The 18671-nt window shown below is 39.5% G+C and overlaps 1 protein-coding gene across 1 annotated transcript in view; it reads right to left on the minus strand.

The window, feature by feature from the left end:
- LOC122797672 (leukocyte elastase inhibitor A-like) overlaps nt 1-18671 on the minus strand; it is a 353252-nt gene that overhangs the window by 246662 nt on the left and 87919 nt on the right. Inside the window, exon 4 of the mRNA XM_044066211.1 lies at nt 11404-11541. Within this exon, the coding sequence (XP_043922146.1) occupies nt 11404-11541 (138 nt within the window). The remainder of the gene's footprint in view (nt 1-11403; nt 11542-18671) is intronic.

The raw sequence follows: 18671 nt of genomic DNA on the forward strand, positions 1-18671 counted from the left end.
ATTTAGTCCTGCAAGCAAAGGAGAAAAGCACTGATTGGTTATGTGTTAAAAATATATATTTCTTACTACAGAGAAGACAGCAAATGAAGCATTATCATTTAAACAGCATCTATCACATATGTGATAGCCATGTGCACTTCCCAATATTTTCTGTAGTGTCTCTAAAGTGACTGAAACAGCATGCATACTCATCAGTACCCACATACCAATCACCTGGGCAAAAGTCGATAGCAATTAGTAAGGGGAACAAGGACCAAAGTGTTAGAAAATGTCATTGCCTGCACCAGCAAAGGACGAGCAGAAGAAACACATTTTACCACTGAAAGAAATTAACTCTCAAGTCACTAACTGTTATTAATAAGTATCTCTATTAGTGTCAGAAATTAATTTTTGGTATTTCTAATGTATTTATAGAAAATCAAAATTCAACATTCTATTTTCTGACAAGTAATCCAGAAAGCTTACAGTAGTAAGTAATCACCAGGGTAAAATAAACATACTTATTCAAATGAAGCAGTCAATACTGCCTTAAACAAACTAAACTTCAAACAGATAACTGAAGGAGGTCTGGACTTTTATCATTTTAGTTGGTCTTAGTGGTATTCTAGTTTTTTTTTTTGTTTTTTTTTTAACTGAAAGGTGAAGAACATGGGTTTATTCACAGAAAAAGGTTAAAGGAAATAGCCTCATGGGTAAATAGTAGCCCATCAATTTGCAAACTATTCCAAGTCTAGCCAATAATCACATGTCAGTAAACACAGTTGTATCACCACAAACCAAGTTGGAAGCACACTCCGTTTGAGAAACTCCGTTTAATGAAAAAAAGCAGTCCACGTTAACGTATAACACACACAATATCCGTTTTCATTGTCAACTTCATCAGATGGCTAAAACAATCCACACAACCTGTTTAAATACAATTATATCCCTTCAAACCTCCAATAGAAAACCAAAAGCAATTAATAATTAACTAGTGCTCTTCTAAAAAATAAATAAATATATATGGGTATATAGGACACTAAAATACATCTGGACTTTTATCATTTTAGTTGGTCTTAGTGGTATTCTAGTTTTTTTTTTTTTGTTTGTTTTTTAACTGAAAGGTGAAGAACATGGGTTTATTCACAGAAAAAGGTTAAAGGAAATAGGCTTATGGGTAAATAGTAGCCCATCAATTTGCAAACTATTCCAAGTCTAGCCAATAATCACATGTCAGAATCAGACCCTGTACCTTCTATCTGTGAGGTATAGACCATAATCACTATGCCAACCATCCCCTCTGTATGTTTCAAAGGGACACAAATTGGAGTTAAAAATGTTAAAGGGGACCCAAGAAGAGAAAGTGAAGCTAATAAAAGAGAGTTAAACATGGTGGCCAAGAAAACAAAATAAAGCTAATAAAAAGATAAGTAAACACGTAATTGAAAGATATATGTGTAAAGAAAGTAGACACTGTCAATGTGCTGGCATGTCCAGCTGATGTTCTGTATATAATTTCAAATTATTGTAAATAAGTTCTTACATGTTGACTTACGACCTGTTTGAACAGAATGTTTTAAAGACTTGAACAGTGTCCTTCCATGTTTCTAACTGCACATGTTTGTGAAGAGAGATTCTAAAGGCAAACTATCTCAGATTCAGCTTATCAGCAGATGATGTCATCAGAATGTTGATAGCTGCTATGTGCTACTGTCAGAAGCCGAAAGACAGAAATGAACTTTTAGAAAACAGCTGTTAGTTTAATTTAAAAACATGAAATGAAAATTAGAACTGGAACAGCTGACAGTTGATCACAGTTGAACTGTGCAGTGGATACCCAAAAAGGACTCACAAGAACTGTAAGCCTGCCTTTGCTCTGTTGTAGTAATTTAATTTAGATCAGGGTCCATGTTCTTTAGTTAGTTAGAAAATTATATATCGAATAACTCAGTTTTCTGAATGTTGGATCTCTATTCTACAGTATTGATTTCATTTTCCTGGTGATCGAGTTCTGTTTGTTTATTGGGAATTACTGTTTTATATTTTTAACCATTTTGCTCGATATTAAATATTTTTTATTAACTTACATTGTGGCTGGGCAATCAGTGTTATTCTTCAGTGATTTAAGAGTGCCTTGATAACTTCCCTGGCCACTCTAAAAGCCCGGCTGCTTAGGTCATTTGCTACTACTTGTTTTAATATTTAATTTTCAAAATTGGATACCCCTTTATAAGGGCATGAAGACACTCAGAGTTGTGGCAGCATTCCTGTATTATTTTGGGGAAGGGACACAGCTAGAAATCTGTGTCAGGCTTTCCGAGAAGTGTTTGGATGTGTGAGATTTAATTTATTTAAATATGAGTGTATCAGAGGTCATAAACTGGGGCACATTGCTCTGAAGTGTGTAATGAATTACATTAGGGGTGTACAGAAGTATACATTCCAGTACCAGGCTATGGAACATGTTCCTGTTGTGCTCTTAAGGGGAAAATTTTGAAATATTACTCCTGTTTTAAGTAAAAGTCTCATATTGGAGTCAGTAGTGAGTACTGAAGCTCCTCAGTTACAGACCCAAGATACTGGGAGATGTCATTAATTGGTGGCAGCCCAGAGGGGAATTATCTGAATGTCACATTAATTGGTGGCAGTCTGGTGGTATAGTAACTGAACATCACATTAATTGGTGCCAGTGATGGGAGATTTTTAATTGTACTTCAGCAACTTGTGCATAGTTGTCAATAAGGTGGGCACTCTCGACAAGCACAAAGTAAACATACAGAATCTCAGTTCACCACAGTTTTATTTATTTGTAGTTAGTCAGGGATAGCAGGCAAAGATGTCAGCAGAAGACTATAGTATGCTGACAAAGAACCAGTTGGCCAAGGAGTGTGAAACCAGAGGACTGGTGCATGCTAACCTGCGTAAGAAAGCAATGATTTCAACCTTAGTTGCAGCTTCAGCTCAGACCAGCTATTTGGAGGATATCCAGTTTGGTATTGAGGGGATGTGCAGCCTGCTGAGACAGGCCAGTCCACCTTTTCTTCGGAGGACATGAGAATCCATCTGGAGTTACATAGACTGAGCCTGGAGCCCAAATGCTTTGAACTGGAATCAGCAGAGAGACTGAGTCATTTAGAAGTTGATGCAAATTACAGACAGCACTGGCATGAAGTGGAGCTCCTTACCCTTCAAGAGGATCATGGAGGTAATGGGGAAGGGAATAAGCAGACCCCAAAAGCTGTAAATGTCAGTAAACATTTTCCTCAATACAAGGATGGGGGATGCCTTTGACAGTTTTATTCACATATCTGATGATGACAGATATGATGTTGACAGTGAGCTCTGGGTTCAGCTCCTGTCTCCCTTACTCCATGGTAAAGCTGTTCAGGCTATGCCAAAATTGTCTGATGTAGATTGTTTGAAGTATGTAACAGTTAAGAACTGTCTTCCAGATTGTTTATAAATTAACATTTGAAGCTTATAGGAAAATGTTTTTTGAAAACAGCTGCAAGGTAGATGAAAGTGTACATGATTACATTGCTGATTTAAGTACTTATGTTCACTGATGGGTGAGTGGGTATCAGATCACCACTTTTGCAGGACTGACAGACCTTTTGGTGAGGGAATAGGCCCTCAGTACTTTGCCTGATGACATGAGAATCTGGTTAGCAGACCAACACTGTAAATCTGCGGAGGAGTTGGGGAGAAAAGGCCATCCGTACTTAGCAAGCAGAGCACCAATGCATAAGAAAGGGATACCCAGTGCTGTACATGGACATAAGGGAACCCATGAGGGGCAGTCTAAACTACTCCAACACAGCACACCAATAACATGGGAAACTACATGTCCAAGTACACGGCTGATTTTAGATGTTTCAAGTGTAACCAGAGGGGCCACATAATATCAATCAAGGCAAGGTGAGAAACAGAAGATGAGGAGACAGCAAGTGGTGATGATAAACTGCCAGTGGTAAGTTGTTTGGAAGCAACAGGGGTGCCAATCTATCACCAAAATTTATATCCTATCTTAGTACATGGTAAACAGGTTACTGCTAAGAGAGAGACAGCTTCTGATACAACTACTGTGAGACCTGCAGTGGTTAGAGAACAGCAGTACTTGCTTGGACAGTCCACTCCAGTCAGAGCTTTGGGGGGGACCCCATTCCAAATACCTTTGCCTAGGGTTCATTTTGACTGAGAAAGTGGAAGAGGAAGCAAGCAGGTAGGTGTGTTTGAGGATATGCCTGCAGATGTCCTGATAGAGAAAGAGTTTGATGATGCAATACATTGTGTGCATGCAGTGACACGCAGTCAAGCTTGGAGACAGGCACGTAGGTCCAGTAGCCTGGGGGAAGACTCAGAGATCTCATACCTGAAGCTGGGACTGGTGTGGTGGCTGTTTCAGAAAAGGAGCTATCATGTAGCAGTAAGTCTGAAAGTGAGCCACAGCTGGTGGTAGGTACTGATGTTCCCTTGGACATGGTGACTGCACGGGTGGAGGTGAGTGATAGTACCCAGATTGACAGTGAGGCACAAATGTTGGAGGTTACTAGGCTTCCTGTGGAATGGGAGCATGTGTTTGAGAATATTCCTGCAGCTATCCTGATAGGGAATGACTGTGATGATATAGTGCCTTGTGTGCATACAGTGACACATATTCAAGCTAAGAGACAGGCATGTACGTCCAGTAGCCTAAAGGAAACCCAGATCTCATACCTGAAGCTGGGGACTGGTGTGGTGGCTATTTCAGAGAAGGAGCTATCGTGCTGCAGTAAATCTGAAAATGAGCCACAGGTGCTGTAAGGTACTTCTCTTGAACACAGTGACTGCAAGTATGGAGGAGAGTGATTGTACCCAGACTGACAGTGAGGTACAGCTGTTGGAAGTTACTAAGCTTCCTGTGGAAGGGCAGCTTGGGAGGGTAACAAATGTGGAGTTGAGACAGGCTCAACGTATGGACCCTACATTACAAAGCTTGAGGGAGATGAATAAAGAAGCACCTGAGGCTCAAGGAGTCTGTAAGGCAAAGTAGTATGGCAGTTGGTAGAGCCTAGAGCCTACCGTCTGTCACTTCTAGTTATAGTCTCTAATAGTCTTGTGCAGGTGATATTGATGCAGAGTAGGAAGATTGGCTATACAGAAATTGTACTTCCTAGGGAGGGCTGGAAGGCAAATTAGTATGACAGTTGGTACAGCCTATAGCCTACCATCTGCCACTTCTGGCTATAGCCCCTAATATTCCTTTTTTGGGTGATATTGATGTAGATAAGGTAGCAAATGCTTTGCTAGAAATTTTCAGCAGAGTTGGTTTTCCAAGGGAGATATTGACTGACCAAGGTGCTAACTTCATGTCAGATCTGCTGACTTGTTTGTGGAAGAGTTGCGGGGTGACATATTTCTAGACCAGCCCCTACTACCCAAGACTAATGGTATGGTGGAGAGGTTAAACTTTACATTAAAGACTATGCTATGGGCATTTGCAGACCAGTTTGAAAGGGCAGGACTAACCATTAATCACAGTAAGTGTCAGGTGGCTATGGCAGAGGTCACTTAATTAGGACACAGAATGGGGAGTGGTAAGATTAGGCCAGAACCTGTCAAAGTGGAAGCTGTTCAAACATGGCCAATTCCTGTAGCTAAAAAGCAAGTGAGAGCATTTATAGAGACAGCAGGGTACTGTGGAAAATGTGTGTCCAGTTGTGGTGCAATGGCTGCACCCCATACTGACCCAACTAGGAAACAAACCTGAAAAGGTACTATGGACCACAGATGGTGAACAAGCATTCCAAAAACTTAAGGAGATTTTGGAAGGAACTCCTGTGTTGGCCAGCCTAGATTATAGTGAAGAGCTTGCTGTGCAAGTGGATGCTTCAGATTCTGGGGTGGGGGCTGTACTCAGCCAAGTTGCCTCAGACATGAACACTGCAATGGGGTTAATAATGCCTATACAAATAAATTGCCCAGGAAAGGAGTGGACTGATATTCCCAGACAGACCCATTTTTCTCAAGCATCATTTTTCAAGGGTTACTTGAAATCCATGCTTGAGTCATTGGAGGAGAGAAGTGTAAGGAAATTAGACTCTGTTATCTGTGCTCGCATGTCTGGCTGATGTTCTGTATATAATTTCAGATTAACCTATGTATTATTATGCCAGCATGACTAACTATGACATTATAAACAAGTTCTTGCATATTGATTTATGATCTGATTGAACAGAATGCTTTAAAGACTTGAACAGTGTCCTTTTACATTTCTAACTGTGCATGTTTGTGAAGAGAAATTCTAAAGACAGACTGTCTCAGATTCAGCTGATCAGCAGATGATGCCATTGGAATGTTGACAGTTGCTATGTATTACTGTCAGAAGCTGAAAGACAGAAAGGAACTTTTAGAAAACAGCTGTTGGTTGAATTTAAAAATATGAAATGAAAATTAGAACTGGAACAGTTGACAGTGGTCAGTTGATCACAGTTGAACTGTGCAGTGAATACCCAAAAAGGACTCAAAAGAACTGTAAGCCTGCCATTGCTCTGTTATAGCAATTTAGTTTAGATCAGGGACGGTGTTCTTTAGATGGTTAGGAAATTATAACTAATCAGCTAAATCAGTTAAGAGTTTTTCCTGAATATTGGATCTCTATCCTACAGTACTGATTTCATTTTCCTGATGATTGAGTTCTGTTTGTTTATTGGGAATTGCTGTTTTATATTTTTAATCATTTTGCTCAATATTAAATATTTTTTATTAACCTACATTGTGGCTGGACAATCATTGTTTTTCTTTAGTGATCTGAGAGTACTTGCCTTGATGATCTCCTGGGGCATGCTGAAAGCCTGGCTGCTTAGGTCATTTGCTACTATTTGTTTTAATATTTAATTTCCCTAATTTAACACCCCTTTAGAAGGGCATGAACACACTTTGATTGGTGGCAGCATTACCATATTATTTTGGGGAAGGGACACAGCTGGAAATCTGTGTCAGGCTTTCCCTGAAGTGTTTGGATGTGTGAGATTTAATTTAAGTGTGAGTGTATCAGAGGTCTTAAATTGGGACACATTGCTCTGAAGTGTGTAATAAGGAGTTACATTATTGGGGGCCAGAAGTACACACTCCAGTCCCAGGATATAGAGCACATTCCTGACGTGCACTTGGTAGAAAACTGTGAAATATTACTACTGTTTAAGTGACAGTCTTACACTGGAGTCTATAGTGAGGACTGACGCTCCTTAGTTACTGACCCAGGATAGTAGGAGATGTCATATTAATCAGTGGCAGTCTGGTGGGGTATTGTCTATATGTCACATTAATTGGTGGCAGTCTGGAAGGATACTAACTGGACATCACAAAATTATGCAACAAATGATCTGTTAAACAAGGCAGCCTGGCTGATGGTACAACCAGAAATAGTGCAGACAAACACAAACCATGTTGTAACAGTATAAATCTAATATCTATCAGGGCATATCTGGATTTCTTTCAGATGTTTAGTTCTGGTACATCATAATGTCCTCTTCTCAGCAGTCTGCAAGTGGTTTTCAAAATGAAGCCAGTGTGTTTTCATAGCTGCATCCTCCCACCATTCTTCTACTGAAGATCACAGCAGCTGTATGAACAGATTGAATTACTTGTCAAAGTATTCAAACCACTACTGATCATATGATTTCCGCTAAAATCCAGCCTGCATATGAAAAGTATAGGTTCCCTCAACTTCTAAGCTTAGTTATCCTGCACATGAATGGTGTGATCACAGGGAGGTGTGTTGCGTGAGCTACAGAAGACCACTCCCCAAAAAGAAGATCATTTTTTTTTTGGATAGCCCTCATGATCAGATCTTCCTCCTGCTACTCCCCATAAACCCAGCCACCCTCTGAGGGCTCAGCTTATGGTTTAGGTTTTTGTCATTGGGAGGCATAGGTCAAATGTCAGGAATGCTGCTGTCATCTGCAGGGACTGTTTTTTATTTTAAGCAGCACAAGGTCCCACCCCTGCATGTCTTGTGTATTTGCTAAGGGTGGCTGGACAAGGTGACTACAATGTACATCCACCCTCCTACCAAACCCCAAGGGTCATGTGCACTATGCTCCCTACTCTGCCCACCAAACTGATATCTATCCAACTCAGAGCTCCGGCCTCTACCAGAGTTCACTAAAGAGATCCTCTGTCCTTGGACAGAAATGCCCTGTCCTCTTTGCAACTCCATTAGACACCAGAGCCACTAATTCTACCCTAATTTCCTGGTCATATTCGGGGCTTTATCCCCCCATTTCACTGATATAGCTGAAAATGTATAGTTTTAGATCCCAGTGAAGGTTTAAGGCAAGACTTGATTACTTTTTTCTTTTTTTATGGCACCCTATTTAAAAGAACATAAAATAATGTGATGAAGCATACCCATTTGATAAATCAGATCTTTGGATTTGTCAATGAGAATGGATAAAGCTGCTAGAGGATGGAGAGTAAAACGTTCTGTTTTGATGGACAAGCAAGTGAAGGAAAATGTGGCTGAATAGGGTATATATTAAAACATTGAACGCTTAAAACAGCAAATGATGTTTCATCAACCCTTTTTTAGTGAAAGCTGAAAATGTTGACACTTCAGAACAGCGATTTCTTGCCTAGGGAAAGAGATCGCTGTTCCAACCAAAAAAAAAAATAAAAAACAGTAAACACTTCCAAACACATACACACATACCTTAACCCTAATTCTACTCCCCCCAAAAAAGTAAACAGCTAAAAACACATATGCACGTAACTCAACCATACATCTAAGGCAAAAAAAAGTAAACATTTTAAAACATATGCACTTACCTTAACCCGCACCCTAACTCTAAGGTCGGTAACTGTTGCACATTTACATAAACAGTTCCAAACACATACACACTTACCTTAACCCTAACTCTACCCCCAAAACAAAAGTAAACAGCTTAAAACACATATGCACTTAACTAAACCATACATCTAATGCAAAAAAAAAACAGTAACACTTTCATACATATGCACTTACCTTAACCCGCACCCTAACCCTAAGGTCAGTAACTGTTGCACATTTACGCTCAGGAGCTATACCGGACAAGGGACCACACTCCGGTGCAGAACATGGCAAAGCAAAGAAGTGGTCAAGCAACTTCTTTCCCAGGGAAAGAATTTGCTGAACAGCCACTTTGCTGTTTTGCCTTTTTGCTCTTTAGGTGTCGATGAAAACACATTTGACAAAATGCGTTTTCGTCGTTCTAATAGGAACCCGGCCAAATAGACTGAGGAAGTCTGAGGCACTGAGAATTCTAAACTGAGCCTAATGATCAAATGATCAAGTTGGATGGGGATTAATGGTCATTTTGAAGCCAAACATTCACTGGAGAAAAGATGAATATGAAAATATAGAAAAGGGGAGAAAATGTGATACAAGGTTAACTCAGCTTAGGCAGGGATAAGACGATTAACAAGTTGGTTGAGGAACAGAAAATAAAAGACAGTAGTGTGAGAAGTACAAAAAATACTGCATAAAATATGTGGAACTCAGGGGTCTATATCAGAAGACCAAAACTCAAAAAGAGCGAATGCTCTTTAATCGAACGCTAATACTTGAAATCACACAATATCGAACGCACGGAACAGCTATTTTTTTCCCAGAAAAAAAAATCGCTGGGCCGTTGTTGGGGCTTTCCTGTTTCCTCCTCTGTGGTGCAATCTTGGAGTTGGCATATTTAAGTAGGGTGGTGTGGAGGGCATAACCCCCCACTTTAGTTTGTCTCTGGATGCGTTCGATATGGTGTGATTTCGAGTATTAGTGTTCGATTAAAGAGTGTTTACTCTTTTTGAGTTTCGATCTTCTAATATAGACCCGGAGCTCAAAGCAGTAGTTGAAGCAGATAGTGTACCAAAAAAACAAAGTAGGTTAAAAGGGGGAATGCAGGATTACAGAGATCATTGACAGAGGCAGTGCTGACAGTTTCAAATAGGTTATAGTTGTTACACTAAAAGAATACATTTTACTAATTCCTGTTATGGTGAAAGCCTGTGTGTATGACAGTGAAACTGCTCAGTATAAGACTGTATATGGATGAGTAACAGATTTGTGAATGTCTGTGTGCCCATGCATTTGAGTGTGACACTAGCTAAAAGTAGTATGTGTATAAGTCTGAATGGGAGAACTTACATCCACTATTAGAATATGTGTGTGTGTGTGTGTGTGTGTGTGTGTGTGTGTGTGTGTGTGTGTCTGTGTGTGCATGTGTGTGAAGTTATGAGCATGACACAAGCCAACAGAAGTACATGCGTTTGAATGGAAGAGTAATAGATTTGTGAATGCTTGTGGGGAGGGGGGTCAAGGGATTAAGAGACAACAGACAAGTTGCAGATGGGTAATAAGAATGGGAACAATTAAGGGTAGGTGAAGAGAAATATGAAACATATGAAAAAAGAAATGTACTATATGCTGAACTAAGAGGGTTACAGGGAAGAAAGGTATTAGGAACTTTTTGTATTGGTTTTGTAATGAACAGGATAACACAGGTGGCTCTTATGTTGATATATATGAAATACAAGGGGGTTTGGTGTGGGATATTCACTATTTTGCATGTAGGTTCAAGGAAAGAGTTTCATGATTAAAAGCTTTAGTGGGTTTTAGGCGGACTAAGGTTTTTTGGGTATGTCACTGTTTACACGTGTGGGCACTGTGTAAATTTATATTTTTTAGTGAGTGACAAACATTGCAAAAGGAACTTTATTAGCTTTGATGAAGTGTTTAGAGTGGGAATGGCATACCAAGATTGTAGTTATTTATAGATTATGAGCCTAAACAGTAGTTAAATATCTATACAGTGCACAAGATTTGTGTTTTTATCACACTCTTCTCTGTTCAGCTTTCAACCTAATTATTATTAAGGGAGTTTAAGAAGTATGGCCACTTTCTTTTAATGTGCAGTGCTTACAACACTATAATAAAAAGATTCCTTGTTGATTCTGTTTTGGAGAAAGTACACAATATGATTTTAAAAAGGCAGTTTATATAAAATCATTAGTGTTAACTGTTGTCTTCAGTTGCTATGATTTTGCCATCTATCTTCTTCCAATTCCCGCCAAAGCAAGAGTGCCTGCTTGCAACCCAGCACTACCAAATGGTTAAACGTGTACAAATTATTAAATTGCAGCTGCTTTATTTAAAATAAAATGGGAATAGAACTCTGTTTTACATATAACAGCTATGAACTAACAGTATCCTAGCCCCAACAAAAAGTACAAGTGCTACATTAACTAGATGGGCTGCAAACCTAGAAAGAACCAGCTTGATAATATGGGCTAAACCATCACTGTACCCCAATTATTACATCAAAACAAATACTGACATTTTTATATAATTAACAGTAACAGGAAAAAGACTCAAGTGACCTTTAAAAATAAGTTAGTAGTTTCTGACTGACTTACTTGCAAAAAGTTGTACGTCTGTTCTCCAAAAAGGCGATTGGCCATCATCAGAGTACCAACAGCAGATGGGTTATTTATTGCTGTGATAAGTTCCTGGTATTGGGAATGAACATCCTCGCTTTTGTCAAGCTGCAGGGCCTGCAAGAATCGGGAAGCTAAATTACTCATCCAAGTCAGAATAATAAGGATTCACTGAAACCTTTCCCAGAATGTAAACTATAAGGGAGGAGCTTGCTTCACTAGCAGACACCAAGTTTAAAGAATAATTGAGCTAACAATCCCAATAGAAAGCAACACCATACCCAAGTAATTTTAATAATACCACTTATTAGCTACAAACAGATAGGACAGATTCTCAACACCAAATTCCAGCAAACAGTGAACTTTCCCCACAAGTAACACAAAAGCCTGAAAAGAGTCATTTAGGGGTTAATAGCATACCATATAAGGCTTTTGCAGCTTCTTCAAATGGTTTTCTGCAGTTTTGTTTAGGGACAACCATATTAAAAGCACAGGTTTCCTTATGAATAATTTGTATATTTTTCAGCTTGTTTTACTATTAAAATTATATATAGTTATCAGTTTATTTTTACATTATTTTATTGTAGAGGACTAAATTTACACAGTCGAACAAAACTAACAAGCAAGTATGACCACTGATACCATGGGAGTCTGTCCCATGGTTGGTTAATGTTAGTATAATATTCAAAAGAATTAAAACCACCATCGTACTCAAAAGAATTAAAATCACCAGAAAAAAAAAATTGAACAATTAATCAAAATAAACTTTTAAAACACAAGTAAATAGCACACTCAAACATTTAAATGCAAAAACATGTTTGCTTCCACTTTTAAAGTTCTGTTAGCCCTTGGCTAGATCATCAGCAGTATCTCATGCTGAAATGCCCTCTGGGGAGGACTATGGTGATGATGTTGGTGATGATGATGATGGGGATCTTTTCTCTGCTCCAGTCCAACTCAGGTTCTTTGCTGCATCACTCTTTTTTGCTCCATACCTGAAAAGGGTTGATCCAGTTCTTCTCCAGGAATACCTGGAGCTTTCCCAACTTTGTCCAAATGGAGTGCCTATTATTGGAATTTCAAGAGTTAATGCAATATTTCATTAAGCACATAAAACTCCCCTAAAACCAATACACAGTACTCCAACATGTACATTCACAACTAGAAACAGCATTTTCTCCTTTTCTTTGCAGATAAAATGTATACAGGAAATGGTCCAAACAGCCACCCCACCTCACATTTGTGGATCACCACAAGATTCTTAACTACAATGGTTTTCACTTATCCTACCAAGAGCTCTTTAGGCTCCTTTCACATAGTTCCAAATTTTGCACACCACCATATATTCAGAACCACTGTTTTGCTTCCATCTCTTTTGATATTCTGTCTTACGTTTAAATAATTCTCCTTTCTCTAAGTGTTAAATATCTGTATACTGCTCACCTCTGTGGATTTTTTGTTCATCTATGTTATGTATGTTTGCATTCCTCTCACCCAAGTCACCAATGTATTTCACAATATATCCTAAGTCAAATGTGTGCCCAAACTATCATTTTGGTTATTTTCGTGTGAACGGTCACTTCTGTGGTCTTGGTCAGCCACAGCACCATGAAATTCAGCACTGTGATCCAAGTACAACAATCACTGCCAACAGAAATTAAGGATATCCGATTTCTATTACTGTGTACTCCTATCATTTTGGTTATTTTCTTGTGAACGGTCACTTCTGTGGTCTTGGTCAGCCACAGCACCATGAAATTCAGCACTGTGATCCAAGTACAACAATCACTGCCAAGAGAGACTAAGGATATCCAATTTCTATTATTGTGTACTCCTCTGTCACACTACCATAGTTAGCCTTAGAATTACAACCATATCTAAGACCCCTACTTTTGCTGTTTGACTTCTTCCATGTTTTATATTTACTGTTTGTTAACATCAAACGGCACAATCTTAAAACTCCAAGTACAGACCATAACAGCTGTGTTTTAAAGCATTATTGTGTTTCAAAGGGTATGTTTTCACCACCTTTACTTCATGAAAAAGTGTCCATCTTATTATACAAAGACATTTGCAAGACAACCAAGCTTAAAGTAGTTAACTGGTTATGCAGTAACACTCCACTCAAATGATATGTTTCACTCATCACAAAATGGGTTTTAGGCCTTTTAAACAATCTCCATCACCAACAGTAACACATACACACAGACACAAAGACACACACACACACACACACACACACACACACACACACACACACACACACACACACACACACACACACACACACACATACACAGCTCATGGCTCCATAGATTGCCACTTCCCTATCTGGACTTGGTACTGTCTCATTAGCTAAGCTGCATTGCAATATAGGATGTTGCTATTACTCAGAATTTTGGACCAGCAGGAAGTGAACAGCTAGTACTTCTTAACCCAAAACAAAGGGGGGGGGGTGCCTAAATGGACTTTGCTAATTAATATTTCCTAGCATTGCCTCATTCCAGGACAACCCCTCTGGAAATTCGATTTCCTCTTAGTATATTCTGTGAACTTAACAGTCTGAGAGCAACTTAAAAAATACTTTTTGTGAACTGCAGATGAGAAACAGCCAGCCAACTAGCTGCCCACAATCAGTGAGTTTCTGTATATAACTTTTGTCCAACAAGTCATTTATAACTGTTAAACAGTCTTAAAAGTTAGAGGGAAACAGATACTTAACTTCAATTAGTGAAGTTGTAAAACCAACTAATTGATTGTACTGCTCTAATGCCATCTTTGGTTCAAAATTACAAGTGCAACAGTATACTGGTCTGTATATTTCATATTCAAAGTATATTGCTCAAGTATTTTAAGTAAAATATTGCAATTAACATCAAAACATTTTAGCAAGCTGTTAATTAATGTGCCTCTGAAAATTGTGGGCCTTGTTTTGTGTACCACAGCATGTTTATAGGTTCAGAGGTGTGTACTAGGTTAATGGCCCTGGAACTTTTACAAGCCTAGCCCAAAGGATTACCCTGGCATCGTGCCACCTGACCTTAGTTCTCAGTGCCTCTATCAAGTAGAGCCACTGCAGTGATCCCCGGGGTGAATTTTATAGGTTCAAAACTTGGAGAAATTAACATTTCGATCAGCAGAGCAGCACACCCCTAATGCTGTACTGCCAGCAATCCAATTACATAGAATGAGAACAGAACCCATAGACTTCTGGTCTTCCAGCACAGTATGTGGTGTATACAGTGCCACAATGTATTTTCCTTCTTACCTGTCCATGTTTAATTTGACTGTTTTAATATATTCCACTCAAACTTCTAATTTCCTTACATGAATGTTTGTTCAATTTTCCCATTGGTGACATCACTGCAGAAAGAATGTGTGTATGAATCCATAGGTTTTAATAGAAAAACCTCTGCCAGTGCACAGGCTTGTGTCCTTTAAAACCTATAGGTATATCTCCTACCAGTCTGACGTTACAGAAGGATAAAGTCAGTTTTGTGGTAGTTTCTTAAAAACTAAATAAATAAATAATAATAAAAAAAAATTACGAAGCATTTGATCAAAAACATGCACGTGCACACACACACACACACACACACACACACACACACACACACACACACACACACACACACACACACACAGTAGTGGGAAAGTGCACTGGAGCACTCCAGTCATCAGATGACCAGATGCCCATCACAACTCTCCATCAGTACAGCATGAAGCTTATTTGGGTGTGGCAGGCAATGTTTATAGCAAGAGGCAGCAGTGTTCATTCACCACATGATCTTAACACTAAGCACCTCTTGAAAAGATTGCCATCAGCAGTACGGATTTAAAGCAGTATCCAGTGTCAGCTGTGTAAACTGTAAAGTTTTAGCTTGTAAAATGAAAGAGCTGCAGTACTTCAACATATGCTAGTGAAATTTAGTGCTCTACAAAAATATATGAAAAATATGCAGCAGTAGAGAATGCAAAGGAAAATGTCACAATTATTAAAACTGTTGTGCTCTAGCTGCATACATTAATTATTTCACGTATCCATTCAACACATTAATAAGACATTCATTCATATAGTACCAGTATACATAAAAACACTCTTCCTCCATAAGCAGCTGACTGGCATTTTTTCATTCATAAATTACACATGTTACATACACTTATACTGCATCCATGTAATGAATTTAGTACATTGTGTAGGACATACATCCATTCTGCAACTATGTTGTTAGGTATTTCAGTAATGATCTGCACAAATTAACTAACTAGTAGGCTCTTACTAACACACACTGGTTTCAGGCAATAAACAGCAGTACCATACTAAATCTGCAGGCTTTCAGCAGACCATTTTATTTAACTGTGATTTACTACATTATTCCCTTTTGGTATTTTTGTCACAGCAACTGTTTTGTCACCAAATCTCTTACTGGTTGACGAGTAATGCAGCAGGGAATGAATGCAATATGCTTGCAACCTTAAATTAAATAGCAGATTCCAGTTACAAAAAAGAGTGAGAGGAACTTGAAATTAGGCACAGATGTCTGGACACACTGCCAAGTCATTCTCAGGTCACATTCTTAGCCACATATAAATACCTTAACCTAAGACAGTATGGAAGATGGATTTAGCTACAGTTTTGGAGGATTAACAAAATCAAGTACAACAGAACATTTAAGACCCATGCCTGTTTAGGAACTTTTTAGTAAGGGTGTTATGACACCCTGTCCAAAGACACAAAGTAAATTAAACAAAACAACATAAAGAGTTGTGTGAAGGACTGAAGGAATAGCTGTAGATCTACAAAACACCTAGAACCCTGACCCTATATTTGTTACTCTTGCATACAAGCCTCTCAATCAAGCCTCGTGTGGCTGGAATTCATGCAGTTTAGCCTTGCCTACAAATGCAATGCACCCTCCCCAACACTGAGCAAGAATAATTGGCTTCAAACTGAGTGCTCACACTAAAGCAATTATACTTTCCTGCATAGAAAGTAACAAAAAGGGCATCACTAATACTGGCTTTATAATTTATCTATTATACAGTGTTAAAACAGCTAAACTCAAAAAAGAGCTTAATGTCAATTTCAGCAATAAACATCAAAAAAGGAACACACTGAATACAGGCATAAAAACAAACCTGTATTTTTACAGTAGCATCAGTGAAAACAGAAAGCCAGTTTAATCACCGATTCCCAGCGATACAGTTAGAGTAAAGTAAATGGAAACAGAAAAAGTACAGTTTTGTACCTACCATAAATGTAGATGTTCGAGTGCTAATACAGCTGCAGTAATCACAGATGGGTTTTCTGCCGTCAGGCGGTCCCTCGGTCGGCCGAATTCCAAAGTCTTGGTCCGGCGTCGGTTGTCTTCGCTTACTCTTCTGACGTCAGTGAGGCCAGAGTATATAAGACACAGCCGACGCCATGTTCTTCAGTCTTTCTTGCCCCAGATGTCAGGTGCTCCCAGAAGGAAGGCAATACATAAATAATGCTTAGATACATATACAAGCAATGCAATATAATCTAAAATCAGTGGATGCAAGCAAATAAAACATAGCAGGATAACCCAGTCAGGTAGTATGAAGAGGTTGTTAGGCCCCATGCCTTTACCAAGTGGGGAAGGAGGGCGGGAAACCTGTACTGCAGCTGTATTAGCACTCGAACATCTACATTTATGGTAGGTACAAAACTGTACTATGTTCATCGTGCATACAGCTGCAGTAATCACAGATGAGTGGAATCCCAAAGCTATGCAAAGGGTGGTAGGTACTAGGAGGAACTGGGCTGAGCCAGAATGCCCTGCAACACAGCAGTGGCAAAGCCTGCTCTTGTTCTGGAATATAAAGGCAGGTGGTAGTGTTTTGTGAAGGTATGTACAGAACTCCAAGTGGCTGCCTCCAAAATATCTTTGGTAGGAACTCCTCGGAGGAAGGCTGTAGAGGTAGCTGTGGCCCTGGTGGAGTGTGATCTGATACCTGTAGGAACAGATTTCCCATGATAGGAATAACAAAACCGTATGCAGTGGCCAATCCACTTGGAAATAGTCTGTTTTGTAACTGGTTTCCCTTGAGCCCCTACAGCATAGGACACAAAAAGTTGTTCTGATTTCCTGAAGGACTTTGTTCTGTCCAAATAATAACGTAGCTGCCTATGGATGTCTAAAGAGTGTAGCAGCCTTTCCCCTTTGTTTTGAGGGTTGGGATAAAAGGTAGGTAGGTGTATGGCTTGATTTAAGGCTACCCTGGATACCACTTTTGGCATAAATGATGGGTTGGTATGAAGGGAAACCCTGTCCTGATGGAAAATGAGGAAGGGCTGCACCGCCATGTGGGCCTGTAGTTCAGAAACCCTACGAGCTGAAGTGATGGCCAGAAGGAAGGCTGTTTTCCAGGACAAATATTGCAAATCTGTTGAGGCAGCTGGTTCAAAAGGAGGCAATGTTAATTTTTCTAGTATGTAATTAAGATCCCAGGCTGGTATTGGTTGCTTCCTTGGAGGTCTTATATTCTTAGCTCCTCTGAGGAACTATCGTAAGAGTGGGTGAGAAAATAAAGGAGGATCCGTGTTGAATTCTGCAGAAATGGCTGAGGCATGGATTTTTATGGAGGAAAATGAAAGTCCACTGTTCAGCAGCTCAGCTAGATACTGTAATACCTGTGGCAAGTTCAGTTTTCTAGGGTCCTGGCCTCTTTTCTCATTCCAAGAGCAAAACCGCTTCCATTTTGCGGAGTAAGCTTTCCTAGTAGATGACCTTCTGGCCTCCAAAATTACATCCTGCACCTCCTTGGAGAGTATGGTCTGTTGTGGTGTTAAGGAATTTTCCATGCAGCAAGATTGAGTGTTTTCAGCTGACTGTGAAGAGTTTTGTAGCTGTGCTGAGTCAGTAGAAGAGGCATTAGAGGCAGGGACCAGGGAGGAGTATGTGTTAGGCTCCTCAGGAGTGGGTACCAGTGTTGCCTTGGCCAATCTGGAGCAATCAGTATCATCTTCGGTTTGTCTGTTCTTGCTTTCAATAGCACCTTGGGCAGAAGAGGCAGAGGTGGGAATGCGTAAACTGTCCATCCTGTCCAACTGAATGAAAGGGCGTCCACTCTCCAGGCCTTTGGATGAAAGGTCCTCGAGCAAAACTTTTCCAATTGATGATTCCTGTGGGAGGCAAAAAGATCTATGTCTGGCCTCCCCCACGCTTGGATTATTTCTGTAAACACCTGAGGATGCAACTTCCATTCGTGTGGATCTGTCATAT

Source organism: Protopterus annectens, chromosome 3.part1 (genome assembly GCF_019279795.1).
Source record: "Protopterus annectens isolate FY-2018-M chromosome 3.part1, PAN1.0, whole genome shotgun sequence".
Taxonomy (NCBI): domain Eukaryota; kingdom Metazoa; phylum Chordata; order Ceratodontiformes; family Protopteridae; genus Protopterus; species Protopterus annectens.